The sequence below is a fragment of the Centroberyx affinis genome, unplaced genomic scaffold, assembly GCF_046629955.1.
Source record: "Centroberyx affinis isolate AG114_WGS23_722 - 3 ecotype Tasmania unplaced genomic scaffold, CSIRO-AGI_Caff_v1 ptg004114l_1, whole genome shotgun sequence".
NCBI classification, from domain to species: Eukaryota; Metazoa; Chordata; class Actinopteri; order Beryciformes; family Berycidae; genus Centroberyx; species Centroberyx affinis.
In genome coordinates, this window is record NW_027281890.1 from 67621 (window position 1) to 87153 (window position 19533).

General features: G+C 45.0%; 1 protein-coding gene across 1 annotated transcript in view; it reads right to left on the minus strand.

The window, feature by feature from the left end:
• LOC139663774 (ERC protein 2-like) overlaps window positions 1-19533 on the minus strand; it is an 82235-nt gene that overhangs the window by 51757 nt on the left and 10945 nt on the right. Inside the window, exons 4-6 of the mRNA XM_071542516.1 lie at window positions 13113-13157; window positions 11392-11547; window positions 8446-8613 (exon numbers count right to left, since the gene is read on the minus strand). Of these exons, the coding sequence (XP_071398617.1) occupies window positions 8446-8613; window positions 11392-11547; window positions 13113-13157 (369 nt within the window). The remainder of the gene's footprint in view (window positions 1-8445; window positions 8614-11391; window positions 11548-13112; window positions 13158-19533) is intronic.

A 19533-nucleotide genomic window follows, 5' to 3' on the forward strand; every position in this document is an offset into this window, starting at 1 on the left:
ATTTATGAGTTAATATTTGACTAATTGATGTTTGTCTTGCCATTAATGTGGCCAGGCCTGGAATGTATCACTGCAGGGAGAAGGTCTATTTCATTTCAAGATGATGCTAGACCACCGTAGAGTCTCTCATACCACCTATAATCACTCAAACATCTCTTTTTATTGGAATACCTTGCATCAAAGAGAAACCAATATCCTATGATGAAGAGGTACGAGAATGAATATGGATGTCTGAGTTCAAACAGGCAATTACTATTAGTTTGGCTTTCACTCTGAGTAATGCCTGCTGTATTAAGGATTGGTGAAAGGTGAATAAAAGACTGCAACATCCGCTGATTCCAGTCAATGTTGTTATAATAGAGTATATACACACTCTACTGCACCACACAGATGCACTTGACTGTGGGTATCTTACTCACGCAGATGTGAGGAGGAGGAGTGGTGCTGAGTGATCCATAGTTTCCTGATGAGGCAATAGAAATTTCCAGTGGATGTCAGTGGGTCATAATTGAAGGTTGAGAGGTTAGGGAGCCTGGCTTAGACACATCTGTGGCATGAGACCAAAGCAGGATTTTTGTGTACGAGTGCATGCATGTATGTGTGTGTGTGTGTGTGTGTGTGTGTGTGTGTGTGTGTGTGACTTCCTAGAGCACCTATAAGCAAGGACCAAGATTCTTCATGACCTCTTCCTGATTCTGGGATCTCTCTTGCTTTATACAGACACTCACACACGCACACAGAGGGTGGATTTCCTCTCTGAGCTGTCCACCGCAGACATGATGTCAGACGGCAGTGGGAGTGATCTGTGCGGATATGACGCGGGCCCGGGGCTTGAGCTGGGTGTCATTTAAGTTGTGTCATCAAAGCTCGGGATAAGACTCAGCCCTGACCAGGAATCTTGTTATAAACGGGTCGCCTCTGGGCCCGTTTGGCATAATAAGGGGATGTAGACTGCATCACAGTAGGGGCTGCAGGGTGGAGTGTGGGGCACCGGCTCATCCTAAACTCCCAACATGTGTTGATAAAACCATGGCAACACAGCTGTCTGCCCACAGGCTACAGAGGGAACATGGGAAATGCACACAGATGCAGAAAAAATAGACACATACACACACATGCACGCGCACACACACAGAGAGCTCTCAGTATCTAATGACAAAAGGACCTTTGTCAGCAGGCCAAAATAATGTGTTCAGTCAAAGCATGGCAGTCAATCATGCTGTGTTTTTGGAACTGTACCACAGGAGGGATATATGAAGCAAAAGCTGTAGGGGACAGATTCTGTTCGCCCCAAGTACCATCATACTAACTCACACTGAACACAGCTGCCTCAATCCCTTTTTCACCCTCCATCCATCATCATTACCTTCTCCAGCAGAGATGGACACACATACACAACATACACAACACACACAGACACACACACACACACGCACACACATAAAAAAGGAAGAGACGCTGCAGGCGTTCCCCCTCATTAACACTTGCTCCTTCTTTGATTATTTTTCCTGATCATTTCCAGCGCTGCACGCCAGTTGCTACATCCTGTTTCCAGGGAATCCATTTCCTGTCAAACCACATTGAACAGCTACTCTGGCAAGCATGTGCAGAACGCAGGTCTGCAGTCTAGATCCCTGAAACCTACGCTTTATCAAGAAGTTAAACAATCTCTTGATTTCATTTGTCTATCTGTCATCCGCTGGTCTGTCTGGCAGACCCACATGACCTTCTATCACACTCATGTTGGTCTCAGCTTGAAAGACATTGGTTGGATGAACAGCTTTAGACCTGAAATAGCTATTTTGTATGTGTACACACGTAGACACACACACACACACACACACACACACACACAGTAATACTACCAAGCATTTGTATATTGCCTGCCTCACTAAAACCTGCTGCTGCGAGTGAATTTAGTCTATGTAGAGGTGACTGCGTGTGTATGTGTTTCAAGTTTGTGTGTGTGTGTGTGTGTGTGTGTGTGTGTGCCTGTGTTCCCTTTGGACTATGTTCCATGGTGAGCGTAGCCCCTGTGGGCATAAGAGACCAATCACATTCTGTATTTCTCTAATTAGGGACTGGGGTCTAATCATCAGGGTCCCAGCAGGACTCACCTAAGTGTCTGAGGGAGAATCCTGTTTACCCAGCAGTGATTTATTTATAACCAGAGAAAAGACCCACTCTGTATCCTCCCACCTCTTCTCCCTGTTCATACCTTACATCTATATATGTTCACCCAACCTCCACATGACATAAGCGTACAGACATACAGTGGAACAACAGAATGCAGAATCCTGTCCTTTACCATGATACAGCATATACACATATTGTTTTTTCTGAATAAATGTAAATATATTTTGAGCTGCATGATTTGGAGAGAGATGTGAGTAGCGTGTGTTTGTGCGTGTGTATGTGTGTATGTGTGTGTGTGTTTGTGTGTGTTGGGCTTCAGAACAGGGGTCTGAAATTGCTTCCACATGTAAGCAGTGTGCTAGGTGATGCACACTAGCAAGGAGAGGAGAGGAGAGAAGAGGAGAGGCAAGGAGATGAGAGGAGAGGAGAGAAGAGGCAAGGAGAGGAGAGGAGAGGAGAGGAGATGAGAGGCAAGGAGAGGAGAGGAGAGGCAAGGAGAGGAGAGGAGAGGAGAGGAGAGGAGAGGAGAGGAGAGGAGAGGCGAGGAGAGGCGAGGAGAGGAGAGGAAAGGAGAGGAGAGGAGAGGAGAGGAGAGGAGCGGAGAGGAGAGGAGAGGAGAGGAGAGGCTCTTACTTTCAATAAGGGGTAGGAAGTTTGGGAGGGGTGATGCTTGGCCTGAGAGAGAGGTGGTAGCTGAGGTCACCTTGTCCTGTTTCTGAACTCTAAGAGCCACACTGCTGCTGCTTCTGGTTCAGTCATTCTGCTGAGGGACTTTCTATCAACAGAGCGTAACCTTTCTGTAAATAGGAGTGCATGTTTTCTTGAATGTACTTATATGGTACTGCACATGTGTGCATGAGTGTATCATTGTGTGTTTGAGTGTGTGTTTATATGTGTGTATGATTCTAGAGGTTAAGTGGTGTGGGCTAAGCAGGGTGACCCCGAGGAGAAAGGAGGTCAGAACTGAAAGAATGGAGAGCATTGTCCCCGTCTGTCCCTGTCAGCACCTCGCTGCCTATTGGTTAACTGGCCGCTGACTGACAGCACACCGAGCAAGGTCCTCATTACTGTGTGTGTGTGTGTGTGTGTGTGTGTGTCTGTGTGCGTGTTTGTGTATGAGTGTTTTGAGGAGTGTAATTTCAATTTGTCCAAAAAAGAAAAAAGAGATATAAAAATAAAGAGAGTAAAGGGAGACAGCCAGAGACAGAGAGAGAGCACACATACATAGACATAAATACATGCGAGCACACACGCACACACACACACACACACACACACACACACACACACACACACACACACACACCTGTTACAGACCTTCCTCTGGGATAGTCATCACACGCACACGCTCACTTTGGATGCCCTCTAATTTAACACATAATTTCTGTCGAAGCATGTAGTATGCGTTTCTATGCGACAGCACTTTTGTGTGTGTTTTTGTGTGAATATGCGTGTGTGTGTACGCGTGTGTGTAACCTGCACATGTGTGTTTTTGTGTATTCCTCGGGCCTCGCACATGTTTACCTCCCTCCCCTGTGTAAACCATTAAATATCTCATCCCCGTTCTGACCCCTATAACTCCACTTTATGGCTTTTCCACATGGCCTCTGAAGAACACGCGGGGGCTTTATTTTGGACCGTGCCATGTTTGTTCTGGGGGGCCCCGACGCTGCGCTGCTCACACCGCGTCCCAAACCACACCAACCCAGGAACACGTTGTCGGGCCTAGCCGGGAATTGGTCACCGTGGTCAGTCCGGTTCAGATGAGGTCATATTATATCTGGTCTGGAACAGTTGGGACCGGGTCGAGCCAGTTGGACTCATCAGAACAGGTCCGGGGTTTAAATGTGAACTCGACGGTTAGTGGTCAGCCTATAACGGGAACTGTTTTCCATTTGTTTACGCCAACCACTTCACTGTAGCCTTTAGCGAGTTCATCAAGTTCTCACCTGCTTTCAAGTCCTCATATGCCCTCAATTGTACCACTACTCTTAAGAGACCAACGGACAGAGAGAGATAGAGAGAGAGAGAGAGAGAGAACAGACACAGAGCAGGAGAGAAGGAGGGGGAGAAAGAGACAACAGAGAGGGAGAGAGCAGTACAGTGAGAGAGGAAGACCGATGGAGAGCATAAAGGCAGAGAAAACATGGAAAGGAGAGAGGGAGAGAGAAGGGAAGGGAGAGCAAGAGGGAATGAGGCAGAAAGAAAGACAGAGAGAGAGAACACAGCAGGGGGAGAGTGCAGGGCGGAGTGCAACCAGGTTGAGACCACATCTTCTCTCCGCCTCACTACCTATATGGACCATCCATCAGCGAAGAGAACAAGGAAAGATCAACAAAAACAGGCCGGCAGGGACCGCAGCACACTGCACTATCACATCGCTCACTGACAACAGCCCACAGCTCCCTCCATCCATCAGGCAACTCTATTCTCTCACTTCTCGCTTTCTCCTCTCCGTCTCTCCATCTATTCTCGATTCTTTCCCTCTCCCTCTCCAGATTCTTTTCTTTTCTTTCTATTTATCTCTGTCGCTATGGTTGATGTTAGCAAGTCATTTACGAGTCATTTACATCTTCTTTGAGTCATTACACCTCACCCTCAGAATCAAAACTCAGTGGAGGTCTTTTGGGAGACCCACTGAAATGCGATGGTAATGAAAGAGAACGCAAGATATTTCAGGTCGCACATTTAAAAGATACCACAGAATGTGTTCTCTCTAAACACAGACACGTGTTGCAAAATGGCAAAACATGCACTAAAGATATGCTACTACTAACCTCTGTTGTGTTAATTTCCAACACTTCTGTATGCATTGAGTTAGGAACAACACATCAAGTGTGATTTTGCTGAGTTATTTATGGGGCTGATCAGGCCTTGGCTTAAGCACCATGTCCCAATCCCAGCTCTAGAGTTATCCATATGTGGCCTCCTGCAAGATGTATACTTCAAGTGATGAATATGTAAATCAAAGCATGTCCACCATGACATTATGATACATAGATTTGTGGACGTGCCTTTCCAAAAACCCTAACTCATAAATGCCAAAGACATCATCCCTTTTAGTACAGTATTCAAATTCAAAACGATACACTCAACTACTATGACTACAAACTATTTCATACCAGCTATATATACTTTGGCTTACTTTCAGTGCTTTTTACATCTTCTGTACAAACCAAACTACACAACAAGCATCTGCAAACCCCTTCTCCACTGTGGTTGTAGACTGTCCCTTTGTCATTATTGGCTGGTTAAATATGCAGGAAGGTCTCTGATAGGTTACCTGATCTGCGGGAGTATAGTTACAGCCCTGCATTCTCCTGATCTGGGCAGAAGAGACACATACACCTACTGTATTAAAGGGTTAAGTTTCCACTGACATGGAGGGCAGACTCAAAATGCTTACACACACACACACACACACACTCATTATTTTCCACATTTTCCAGTTATCTGGAGACGGATTCAATCACACCCATTTAGAAGCTGTCTTTAACTTTGACTGACAAATAAATACACTTCCATTTTCTCATTGCCTCGCTCACAGTGCCTGCTCTGTTCGGAGGCCTATCCCGTCTTTTTTTTCCCATCCTGATGTGAATGGCTTTTAAAGGTGAGTGTCTGTGAGATGCTGCTGCTCCTTGGGCCTGGGAGACAGCAGTCTGGCTCTGGGGGGAGTGGGCTACTGTACTAATCACTGTCATTCATGATGAGACCCACCTGGCATACACACACACACACACACATACACACCAATAGTAGTGTGGACAGGAGACTAAATGTGGGGCTGTTGAGGAATTTTAAACAGAGATGTGGGAAAGCTGAAAGAAAGTGGGAAAGCTTAAGGGAGGAGGGGTAATAGTAGGAGTGGATGGAAGGAAGGAGGTGAGAAGGAGGGAGATCCCGTGAGAATAGCTGTCCTTTCGAGCGGAGTGACTGACAGACAGTAGTGGAATGCAGGGCCGTGCCGGGCTTAAAGAGCCCCCAGTCTCTTTACGCATCCTCTGGTCTGGCCACTTAGTCCAGGAAACCCTAGCCTTTCCCAAGCAAGGGGAAATGCCACTTCAATACCAGGAAAATACTACTCGAGACCGGAGATGAGAGTGGAGCAATCAGCACTGACAGTGTATGTGTGTGTGTGTGTGTGTGTGTGTGTATGTGGTGATCAGGACTGTCAGATCTGATTACAGCCCTATTCCAGCAGCCTATGCGAAGTGAGGAGAAGACAGGCTCCAGAGCGCAGCAAAGTGCCCAGTGTCAGGTGCATTACAGTCAATTATACATCATTCCCTTGTCATGCACCCACACATTCACGCACAAACACAAACACACACACACACACACACACACACACACACCTGCCCACCGATGGACAAAGGAGCACACACATGCACATACACATTTCTTTACATTCAAATTCAGGGATACACACAAACATAAACATGCACACACACAAAACAAACCACCCACTGAAAACCAATTCCTTTAAGTATGATGTATTCGCCTAACTGCGAGGGCCAAAATTCCTTGCACATGTATGGACAATTAGGCCTAATTTTGGCCCAAATTGCTTCCTGTAATGATGAGTGGACATCGTTAGCGGTCCGCTCTCGCTGCCGAACACAAAGAGATCTAAAGTATCAGTTCCAACTCCGTAGAGTGATGGAGAAAAATGCTAACTGCCCCCCCCACCACACACACACACACACACACACACACACACCCCAACTCCCTACCCCCAACCCACCTCCACTCCCAGCGGCTGTGGCAGTGATAAAACCATTAGAGCCGCAGAGTTTAGAAACTTCAAAGATGGAGAAGAAAAAGCTGCCAGCTTCCCCCGGCGTTCTGACTGACCCGCCCACATAAACATGCCCACTGATGGACAAAGGGAGCCACACACATAGACTTTTTTTTTTTTTTTTTACATTCCACCCACTACATAACAACAGCCATTAGAGAGAAAGAACACAAGGGAAAGCAAAAGAATGAGAGGATGGTGTAGACTCACACAATTATGTGCATGAGATAAGTTTGCTTCTTTTATGTTTCTGGTATTCGGTATGTGGGTGCAGATGCATGCCTTACACCTGAGGGTCCCTGCACGTGTGGTTGTGGTGTTCTCTATAAACTCACACATGTTCCAGCAGTGCATCCCAGTTGGTCGCCAAGGCAACCTATACCGAGTTTTTCCAACTGAACTAAGGGGCTTGTGTGAATGCTGTCTCAGTCAGGGGCATTTTAGATGAGCTGGCTTCTAAGACTGTGAGCGCCTGTTTACTGATCACAATATATGGTCACTATAAATATAAAAATATGGGTTGGTTAATTTATTTTAAGTTAATTAATTTCACAGTCTCCATTTTCTTCCCCAAAAGTTATAGCCTAATCCTAACAACAACAATCAGTTTCTTGCTGGCATGAGCAGAACTCAAAGACATGACATGCAGGCACACATCAGCAGACTACCTCAGAAAAGAGCAGGCTGAATTACAATAGGGTGACAGTTGGTAAAATGTTTAACTAAATAATTAAGCTAAGAAACTGATAAAAAGAGGCGTAAGGCATGTGAGACTGGTGGAATGCTTGGAATGCGCCTTATTTCTCCGACCCACGCTGGGAAAGTCATGCACACAAATCGATTGTTCACTTCAAGCTGTTGTCCATACAGTTAGTGACTGTGCCAAACATGTGAATTCGGTATTTTTTTTTAAGGCAGCACACTTTTTGTGCTTTGCCTGTCTGTTCAATCCAAATGACTGTCCTATTTTACTGAAGTAATTAAAACACCCTCAATTATTAACCCCCGTAGTCCCACGGAAAGTGAAATGCAGTCATACCTCTTGATGACATTGCTGCACTCAAAAACATTGAACTTATCATTAAAATTACAGTGCCATTTTGACACTGATCATTGCAGAGTTGTGCTTAATGGGAATCTGAAATCATCTTTTTTTAATGATATTTTTAATGCTTTGTTCAATGTCATGCATCCTGGTTAAAAAATATACTGTAGGCCTACATGAATTCATACAAACAGGATGATAAGACTGGGAGCACCACTTGCCCTTGCTGCTTGACAAAGAAATATTTTTTTATCTGACAAATACATGGAAGGCACTGACAGTATAAATGAATTGAATCTAGTCCAGTTCTATCAAGTTTTCCCCATAGCAAAGACGCATCAAAATCTTGACAAGCGTTTTTCGGAAAGCTGGGGTGGATCCATGGATCGCTGTTTCGCTTGTGTGCGTGTGTGTGTATGTGTGTGTGTGTGTGTGTGTGTGTGTGTGTGTGTGACCCACTGACCTCCGTCTGCAGTGTATTGGCGCGTTGCTCCTTGGCGCTGAGTGACTCCTTGAGCACCTCGATGTGTTGCTTACAGTCCGAGTTCTGATTGGTCAGCGTCTCCAGTTTGGTCTGCAGAGCCTGCATCTCCGACTCCTTCTTACTTAACTCCTGCTTCAGCTGCTCTATCTGAAGATCACAGCATACATATGCATGCACAAACACACACACACACACACATGCACACACACACACACACACACAAACTTGTTATGAAAACCTTTGAATTATTATTGAGTGAAATCTTATACTTGCAGAAAGCAAACAGTTTCAAGAGCGGGGAAAAATGTTTCTCACGCATGCATACACACACACACACACACACACACACACACACACATTGGTAAAACACTTTAAATCGTTTCAGTTGTAGTTATATACTTGTAGTTGATAGGCATTCAAGACTGAACAAGACATGCTATACACATACATGCAAATACACACTGGACACTTTGTTTTCCATGAACAGAACCTCAAGAACATTCAAAATCCATAACAAAACATCAAGTGCTGATGCAAGCACACATTCCTTTGAATGCAAGGAGAGGCTAAAATACAGTCTATCATATCAATCCTCAGTTAGGACAAGAAAGTCCAGTGCTTACTGCTGGCTCTATGGAAACACCAAGCCAAACAGCCAGACTCAGACTCAGAGGGGGGGGGAATACATGCAGGGAGACAGAGAGTTATGAGAACCAATATTACACTGAAATAGCTGGCAGATTACAGATTGTTTTAGAAATTGTGTAATTTAAAGGAAAGGCCATATAGAACAGGACAAAAAACCACAAAGGAAATCAAATGGACCAACAGTGGGGGAAGGGGGGTTATCTGCTGGGGCTAGTTATGCGCGGGAGATTGTCATCTGCCTACTGGTGCCAAAAATGCACAAAGTTGATTTTGAGGGAGATTTCTCTAATTGTGTGAGCAGGGTTCACGTCATAACAGGGGAATTCTGACTGGACCAGAGCTTGGCCAATCAGCTTCCACTCAGAGAGAGGGAGAGGGTGAGAGAGGCAGGGAGAGGAGAGAGGGGGGAGATAGAAAAGAGAGAAGAGGAACAAAATAAGGGGAAATACGGGGCCAAGGGTGAGGTGAAGTCAGAAGAGTCTCAGTGAGAGATATCATCAGTTGAGAGAGCGGTGAGTGGCGAGAGAACAGTAAGGCAGGGAAGAAAAAGGAGTGAGGAAATGAATAGGGGAAGGAATAAGGGTGAGAAAAAAAACATGATAAAGAGAGTGAGCATTATAAATATAATAGGGGGCAAGCAATCCAAAGAATCCAAAGATGCTAAAAGAAGGAAAGAGACACTAAAGAGAGGGGTACTTCTGGTCGCTCTGTGATCCAGGGCTGCTGGGTGGGGAGGAGGAAGGTGGGGGCTGGTCTGATGGAGCTCTGAGACACAAATGGTGACAAGGCCTGCTCCTACAGAGACACAAAGACAAGAAGACAGCAGCCACTAAACTACCGCACATAGCCAGCTGGCAAACCTAAACACACAGTTGAGTCTTGATATCAAGACCAGCAGAAACATTATGCTGGGTTTTGCAAAGAACTCAAGATTTGTTATGGTTCAATAATGAGAGTATAACCGATACGTGAAAGCCTCAAACTACTTTTATACACCTGCTCTTAATACCCGCCTATCATTCTTGTGATTTCCAAGTTCTCAGAAGCTATTTTCTGGTGTTGTTTGGAGTAGATCAAAGCCCAGAGAGGAAACCAGAGAGGTCAGGGATACTGTCCTCCTCTTCCTCTTATCACAGCCTCACCTCAACACCAGTCACCACCACTGCTGAAAGACCAGGGCCCTGAACACCACAAGGATATAGAATGAATAGTCTGTGCATGCATGCATATGTGTGTGTGTGTGTGTGGTGTCTCTGCATGTATTTTCTATCTGTGTTTCTCTACGACTGTATGTAGAAAGATGAGACCTGGGAGAGCTGGCCTGGGCCATCACTGTGATGTATATCATTCCAGGTCAGTGTGGGTGAGGAGAGAGCTCTTTCCTCTGCCGTTGTAAGCTCACAGTCATCTGTCAGGGCCCCATTCATAAAAACATCCCTTTATGATTGCATCAGGAACTTCCCCGACGCATTGACAAATGGACCCTACAAAGAGCGCCATTAATGAACCAAAGAGAAACATTTTCACATGGAGCGCTACTCATCGACCCCAGCCATCATGGACACTCAGCTCTCAGAGACTCTGTGAAACATTAGACCTCATTTTTTAACATGGATCCCATACACATGTCCATGTACCTATTCATGTGTGTGTGTGTGTGTGTGTGTGTGTGACTGTGTGCGTGCCTATGAATAAACCAGTATAAAGCCAGGGACAGAGTAACCTAAGCTAGGCCTTATAAAGCACTTCCTGCCAGCTAAAGGCAGGACAGTAAACAGACACGGTGCACTGTAAGCCGATAGGGACCGAGTTTGTTCCCTCGGGACAGTCAGCCTTCACAGATAGGAGAACAGTATAATGCTTGGTCATCACATAGAAGGTAAGGCATACTAACATTTAATAGGAAATATAGAGGGAACAGGAAAACTCTGAAGAACCTCTGCATTAGGTTATGAGGAAATATAACTTTGCCCTAAAATTGAGGAAAACGAGGAGTTCTTGGTAGGCATGCAGCGTAGAAGATAATTCTTTCTCTTCAGAGTCTTGGTATAGCAGACACACACCAAGAGACACAACATAATGTGACATGCAGTTTGTGTTGACATAAAGATCTCTGGTGACGTATGCTTGCTTCTCAATGAGCATGCAATAGAGACACGCAACATGCACATTTCCAGGCTCTTGATGCAGCTCTCACTGGTTTTCATGGGCAAACATGCATCACTCTCAAGCCATGCAGGGCGGAGGAGTCTCGGGTAGCTTGCGGAGATGTTCTACCTTGGTCTTCATGAATTTAGAGTGGCTCTTGTAGACCTCCACCTGCTTGAGCTCATCCTGCCTGTCATCAGGGTGCAGCAGGCCGCTGGTCTTCAACATCTGGACCTCATCCTCTAAGTCTCTGATGTTCCTCTCCAGGGAAGAGATCTTGGTGTCCTGCACCAGCAACAGTAGGCAGGCACAGAGTCAGCCAAGATTTGACTCAAGACATTGAGCTCAGCGCTATAACAAGGGCTTATACTGTCTCCCAAGTTATTGCTCTCTTCTGGTTATGGTGACACACTTAAATGTATTTCAGTAACAAAGTTTGGGAGCACACAATAGCATGCACAAAGCCCAAGTACAAAGAGGGAGGAGGCTGACAAAAAGATTGATCTGAAAGAGAATATGGGTTGCATCAAACATTAAAGCTGGTTTGGGATGGGATATTGGCAGGAGTTTTGATCAAAGACAAAACAGGGAGGAAACATAACCCTATCTAACAACCCTAACCCCGACTGACTGTTTCATCTTGAACGCATTTGGCATTTGGAAATATGTTGATGATCCCAAAACACGCCTAATAGTGATTCAGCATATTCTCATGTAAACTGGCAAACAACCTCCTACCTCTGAGGTCTAGCTTCCCATATCTAGAACATACTAGACCTATATGGGACTAGAATGGATGGGGAAATATCTAAGGAGGCAGTCGTGAGTAGCCAAGATGTTTTCCTTTGCAGTATCTATGAGGGAATGGAAGGGTCTGTCATGGACAGGTCCTGAGGTTGTTTAGCTCCATGGGTTCAGACATACGTTAAATGGTAAACCTTGGAAGAGAAGAGAAAGGTAATTGAATAAATGGAAGCAGATTGCATGATGCCATCAGCACAAACCACAGGCAACATGTAAGCATCTGACCTCTATTACATCCCCTGACATCAGCCCTGCCTAGCGCACGGTGCTGCATATACCATCCCACACACACACACACACACACACACACTCACACACACACACACACGCATATACCGTATAAACAGGAATGCATACATACATATAATACAAAGACATGCACACAAGAATGTATGCAAGAAGACACAGGCATTCAAGCAGACACACTTTTATACAGATACACAAAAATATACATAAAAACCTACCTGACACTCATTCCTTAACAGACACACCAACATACAACATAATACACCCAGAAAACAGTCAAGGTGGAGCATCCATAGGTGTATCCCCACCCTACCCAAAGTACACACACACACACACTCACACAATACACAAATGCCCACGCACAGACTCTATTTGCTATCGAATCCCTTCCATCGCTTCATCTCAATTTCTTTATTAGAAGTTATACTCTATCTTTAATTATTGATTGCCATCCTATTGTGTTGCAGTAACCAGCCACAGCAAGAGCAAGCACATATCCAGAGCATGGAGAGAAAAGAAAAATCATCCAAAGGAAAAGAAACAAGGCAAACTCAAAGAAAACATAGAAGGTAATATCAAAGACAACATACAGTCCAATATGGATGTGGATTATAAACGCTGGGCCTCAAAACGACTGGAACATGAACTAGATGATGCTACTGTATTCCAAACCAGTAGAGAGGTAAAATATAAATATTAGAGAGGTAAAATATAGAGGAATAGAGAGGTAAAATATAAATATCGTTGTAACCCATGCTGAGTTGACAGAAGGATCAAGAAGTGACCACTCATTACTGTACCTGCCAGATAACATCAGGATCAAAACAGAAAGGGGGGTTGGTGGTCTGAAATCACAAAGCGGAAATATACACCACTTAGATGACACAACAGTACAACAAAGACACTGGCACATATATGCTCATAGGACAAAGAATACATTTGCACAGTTGCAACAATACACCAACACTAAAAGAAGACAGTATATCAGAAATCAACAAATGCAGGCAAATATCTCATGAACAGCACTCTATGGTCCAACGGCAACCTCAACCATCACCAAAGAAACTCTCTCTCTCTCTCTCTCTCTCTCTCTCTCTCTCTCCCATCATACGTCTGGTCCTTCTGTTTTAGCTATGTTTGTTTTGCTTTTTCCAATTATTCCAGTCAGATCTAATTTGGCCTCTCTCATACTTTGCAACACTGTAGTCATCCCAGGCTAGCACATATGCAGTTTGTTAATGGGTAGACAAATCACAAAGTATGTGTGAAAAATAACTGTGGTTTTGCTGTAAAGCAACCACTTTTGGAGCATGTGCTGAATGAACACTAAATGTGTGTGTGTTTGTGTGTGTGTGTGTGTGTGTGTGTGTGTGTGTGTGTGTGTGTGCGCGCGCGCACGCACGCATACGTGTGCAAACGTGTACGCGCATACACACATGTGGAGTCAACTGCATTTTTCACAGCTCTCACAGACTTCAAAGGGCTGAGATGAGAGTGAAAGCTTCCATATGTGACATTTGAAACAAATTGAATAAGTGCTCAACTCTGCATGGGACAATAATGGACTTTCCTTGGGCATGGCCCCCATACAGACACGAGGCAACAGCATTTCAACTCTGAGTGTGTGTGTGTGTGTGTGTGTGTACCCACATGGGCATCTTAACCAGATCATCTAGTCATGCTCACGGCAGTGTCCATCAATAACTGAATTTTCCTAGTACGAAGCTGCTGACATCAAACTCATCCAGATAACACAATGCAACTACAAGGGAAACTACAATGCTGAATCAAGATCAGCAGGAGATATGACTTTAATTTCTGTAACCACGCCTCCTACAACTTAAACTCACTGATCTCAAATTAGTTTGGAGATAAATTGCAGAATACATTCACCTCAGCTAAGGTGATCTGGTATAAGAAACATCGTACTGAAAGTGTTGGCTGGTGAGAGCCGATCTGAGCCAGCGATGCACACTATTAGTTTCAGTGTTGCAGCTGTTGATTCATGATCAGTTGTACATCCTACCTTCATATCAATGACAGTCTGCAGAGCCCTGGTCTTGGCCGGATCGGCCTGGAGCTGGTTCCGCCGATGGAGCTCCTGGGGAGGGACCCGGTAAAAATAAGCCTGGCGACTCATCATCTTTGCAACCTCTAACACACACAGTCTCACAGCCCCTGTTTCTATCTCTCCCTATCTTTGACTCTACATGGTTCTCAAGTTGTCTTTTGTTAAAGGATGGTGCTTTGCTTTCTACATCATTAAGATTCCTATTTTGCGAATATAATTAACTACGATCTTTAAGCTGGTTTCTGCTCTGACGTTCTCCTGCGGACTCCTCTCTGTCTGTTGATGTTTCTTTTCTCTGCTCTTTCTTTTTCTGTCTTTCTGTCTCAATCATTAGCAGTTTTAACACAAACTGAACTACAAGTCAGGTGCATGTCTCTTTACAGCTCATTCTATGTCTTTATCTCTATTTCTTATCTCTCTCTCGTTCGCTCTCCTTGTCTCTCCTCTCTCTCTCTCTCTTTCTCTCTCTCTCTCTCTCTCTCAGATGTCTCTAGCATGCTAAAGCTCTCGCTTAGCAACACTTTCTGTCAGCACATGCGCCAAGCTTCTTCTATCAATAATTGATGCTGGCGCTGACCTACAACTATGCCTACACAAAAGCACACACACACACATTCCAGCAAATGGACACACTCAAATACACCCACACGCAGCAAGTTAAACATACTTGTTGAACGGGGAACAATAATAACTGTACTGGGCTGAGACAGTGGAGGAAGGAAGGAAGAACAATACTGCAATTCAATGATTTTCAACAAGTGCAAGGACAAGTGCTGGAGCACTAGTCCTGTAATAAATGATTTCCCAATTCTGATTATTACAACATGTGATATCTGGACCGACCATTGCACTATTGCACTACGTTATCTTTTTGCACCATTTTGTTTTGTATTGTCTTGTTTTTACTCTGAATACACTGCGATTAGCATTGCATTGTTGCATTATGTTCTCTTGTGTTTCGTTTTTGCTCTTATTTGGAACGCACCGTGACTCCAAGTTTTCTGCAGTATCCTGGAGGTTAAAGACCAGAAAGTCGCCAGTTCAAATCTTTGGACCATGCATGGACACACACACACACAAACACACACAATCACTATAGTGCCTTCTATTCTTCGACTACAAGACCTAACATCTATCATCTCTATGAAAAAGAGAACAGGCTACCTTAGTGGGACTGGAAGATGAGGGGCACCGCCTCTTTCACCGACGGGACAGACACACAGCCCCGGGCACAGATGAAGACATGAATGGGCAGAGACATGGAACGATCATGAGTGTCAAAGACAATGACAGCCGGGCAATGCAGACAAACAGGGAGTGGGACAGGTAAGCAGCAACGTCACACAGAAAGCACACAGAGATGGGACATTCATGAGTATGGAAACAGTCAGTCGGTGAGTCAGATAGACATATACAAAAATAAAATGTCAGTGACAGAGAAACATGGACAGACACACAGGCAGAGGTGAACAAGGACAGTTTGAGAACATCGTGGAGGCAATGACAGGTTGTGTACTGATCGCTCCCATGGCTCCCAGTGAGGTGCAGTGAGGTGAGTTGAGAGAGAGGAGACAAGGGGCTTATCCTGTTGTCCATGTCAGACTCTGGATGAGGAGGGATTACTGCTGTCAGTCTACAGTATGCCTCCTGTAGAATGGATGTGCCCACTGCTGCCACTATCCTAACCTTCCACTGACTGTGCATGTGTGTGTGAATGTGTGAGAGAGCGCCTGTGTTTTTGTCCGTCTGTGCACATACAAGTATCTGACTGTCCTACGGCGAGAGTGCATGTATCACTTAGAGTGCGGATCTCGAAATTGTCGTGTCGCTCGACGGGGAAAATTAAGTCATGCAAGAGAGCGTGTCATCAAAGAATGTCTTCTCTGCTCCACATGTGTCAGAGCAACGAGCATATGGAATGAATAGGATCAAAAGTAACACTATAGCAATGACTGCCGGCATCCTGAACGAAGGATACGGTCCAAAGGTTCAACTCCAGCCCGGAGGCAATGGTGTCATGTACGCCGAGCGCACACACAAACATGCACAGAGCATACACACACACACACACACACACACACACACACACACACACACAAGCATGCACATAGTGACCAGTTGCATTCCCATCCCTTCTCCATCAGTGAAAGACAGAAGGAAAAAGAAATACTTTGCTTGCCTCAGTACAAAAAAAATAAATAATTCAAATGTGAAAATGTGACTGCCTATCAGCTCAACGACTTAAAAGAGCGGTTTGACGAGACAAAAGGGAAAATCAGAGGGAATCAAAGCCTTGCCGAGAAATGGGGAGGGGAGGAGGAGGAGGAGGAGGGGGAGAGGAGTAGAAGGTTTGAGGGGTGTAATTTTGTCCCGATAAACTTTTCCGCTCCAACATTCTGGGAGATCAACAGAGCGTGGCGAGTATGTGGTGCCCGGGGTGTGTTGGGGAGAGGGGAGCACCAGTGTGTGTGTGTGTGTTTGTGTATGTGTGTATGTGTGTTTGTGTGTGTGTGTGTGTGTGTGTGTTGCTGGTGCAGTGGTCTTTTAATGACAGCTGAGAGGGGCTTCATTAGCGTAGGCTGAAAGTAGCCAATCAAGGCTAGAGCTCTAAAAGAGCCGCACCCGGGACTTGCCTTTCACCAATTAACTTAACCACAACAGATAGCATATCAGCCTGGGGAGAGAGAGACAGAGCGAGAGAAAGAGAGAGAGGGGGGGAGAAATGCAGATGGACAGACAGACAAAGACAGAGAAAGCCGGAGGAAGGGGGAGGAGAGATGGGGAGAGGAAAGGAGATTAAAATCGTGCAACTAATAGGTGATGGCCTGAGAAACTGAGCAAAAAGAAAAAGCAGCAAAGTGCTAACAAAAGAGATTGGTGGCTGAGGGGCTTTGCTGACATAAACTTCCATGTCTCCTTAACATGCTTGCACTGGAAAGTTTTTAAAAGCTACATTTCTGAAGTTTCGTCGATGTTTGAGAGAGGGTGTGGGGGGGGGAGAGAGAGAGAGAGGGTCTGCCAAAAACAGCAGCGGGACTTCTGAAGCCAGTCATACTATAGAAAAACAGCGGAGCCATAAGTGCTTTGCCCTGCCCTTCCTTAGAGCTGAGCAACCAATGCGACACACTCACTCTCTCACTGATTCAACACTGAGTGAGATGTCTTCATATATGAGGGGCCCTAACCCTATCCAGAGCCCCGGAGGACCACATGAAATCTGCAGTACGATATGTATGAAAGTAGATATGCCATCTCCAAGTAAAAATCAAGTGTGTGTGTGTGTGTGTGTGTGAGTGTGTGTGTGTGTGTGTGTGTGTGTGTGTGTGTGTGTGTGTGTGTGTGTGTGTGTGCCCTTGGCAGCAGGTCAGGGCTGGGCAGGAACAGACCAGTGGTGCGGCTGTTATTACTGGGTCTACAGGGACCAGGCGGCTGGGGAGAGTCGATTAGGCCCAGATTTATGCCTCTCAGTGTGTGTGTGTGTGTGTGTGTGTGTGTGTGTGTGTGTGCCTGCTTGTATATGTGTGCCATCACACACCACTTTGGCTTGCAGTCAGTGTATGTAATGGCCACAGTAGATGAATTCTGGTAGAACACTGCCACTTAGTGGATACTGGCCGGTACTGTACTCTATTTAGAGAGAAGAGAAGAGAAGAGAAGAGAAGAGAAGAGGAGAGGAGAGCAGAGGAGAGGAGAGCAGAGGAGAGGAGAGAAGAAGACAGGGACTAAACAGCAACAGAAAAACTGAAGTGAAGGCTAAATAAAATACATTTGCCAATAAACATCATAGATGAGGGTTGTTTGAAAAGTGCAATAGCAATGCAATTGCTTGTGCAATAGAAGGCTGTTTGTGCCTGAGATATACTCACAGAGAGATACTGCATAAACGCATTATTACAGCATAGTAATGTTCAGCTCCATCTTGCAGAGTATACATACATATACATATACATATGTAGGGGTATGACATATGAACACATTTCCATAATTTTGTCAAACCAATAGTCAAACATACGACTTTGCATATGGCTTACCCATTATTCTGACAAATCACTGTCATATTGACCAGTCAAGTATTATCTTTCTATTCCAGCAAACTGTGTAGGGCCCTATAGCCAAGTGAATGGGCTGACAACAGATATGCCCGTGGCAGTTTGCTCTGCCCAGCTAAGACAGTCTGACAGCTGACTAAGTTGAACAGGAAACACAACTGAGAGAGCAGCAATATACACACCGTCACCTGACAATATACATCAGCAGGTGAAGGAGTGATGGAGTACCCTACATTCATGCATGCGGCACACCGGCATACCATCCAGACATAAACACAGACAGCTGGCTCAGTAACTCCACATCTGGCCAAGGTCTGCCAGTCCTGTGTGATACTAGACAGAGAGAAAGAGAAGAGAGAAGAAGACAGAAAGAGATGTCCTTCCTCCTTACTCTACTCTCTAAATTGCATCATACAAACCTACATCAGTACATAAACCTGCACTATACCCTCTCCCAAATCTTCCCCACACAAAGCCCTTCAGTGAGCACTTGGGGAATTTGCCTTTAAGAAAATAAGATAATATAAACACAAACGTAAGGAGCTAATTTCAGTTCATACAAGTGAAGAATAGCTTGAGAGCAACCCCCCCCCTCCCCCCATCATGTTTGAAGGATAAATAAAAGGCACGGGGAAGAGAAAATGGAGGCATTTATTATCCCAGCCCAAGCTAAACAGGCCGGGTCATTTAAAGGAGAGTAATGGGTGCGGTAATGGAAGGCAGTTGGGCTGGTTTCCTTCGGAGCTAATCAAAAGAACTATGAGTAGTGCCCCCTAATAGAGGCAATAGCCGCACTACCATCACCAGCCTGCCTCCGCTAACCATGACAAGTGTAAGTGTACGGCTAAATTACCACTCTGACACATAAACAGCGGCTAGAGGCCTTCACGGGAAGTAGGCTACTTTTTGCAGTTAAATCAGAAATCTACCTATTAATCTTTGTTCAGTCCTCCATTTGCTCCTTCTGTTCAAATTCCACACCAACTGCAAACTTTGACATAGAAAGCATCAAAGCCCCACAAGAACATTCTTCACTATACTCACTATCTTTTTCATGTTTAGACCAAACGTCTCTGCCTCTTCTGATTTCAGCTAAGCAGT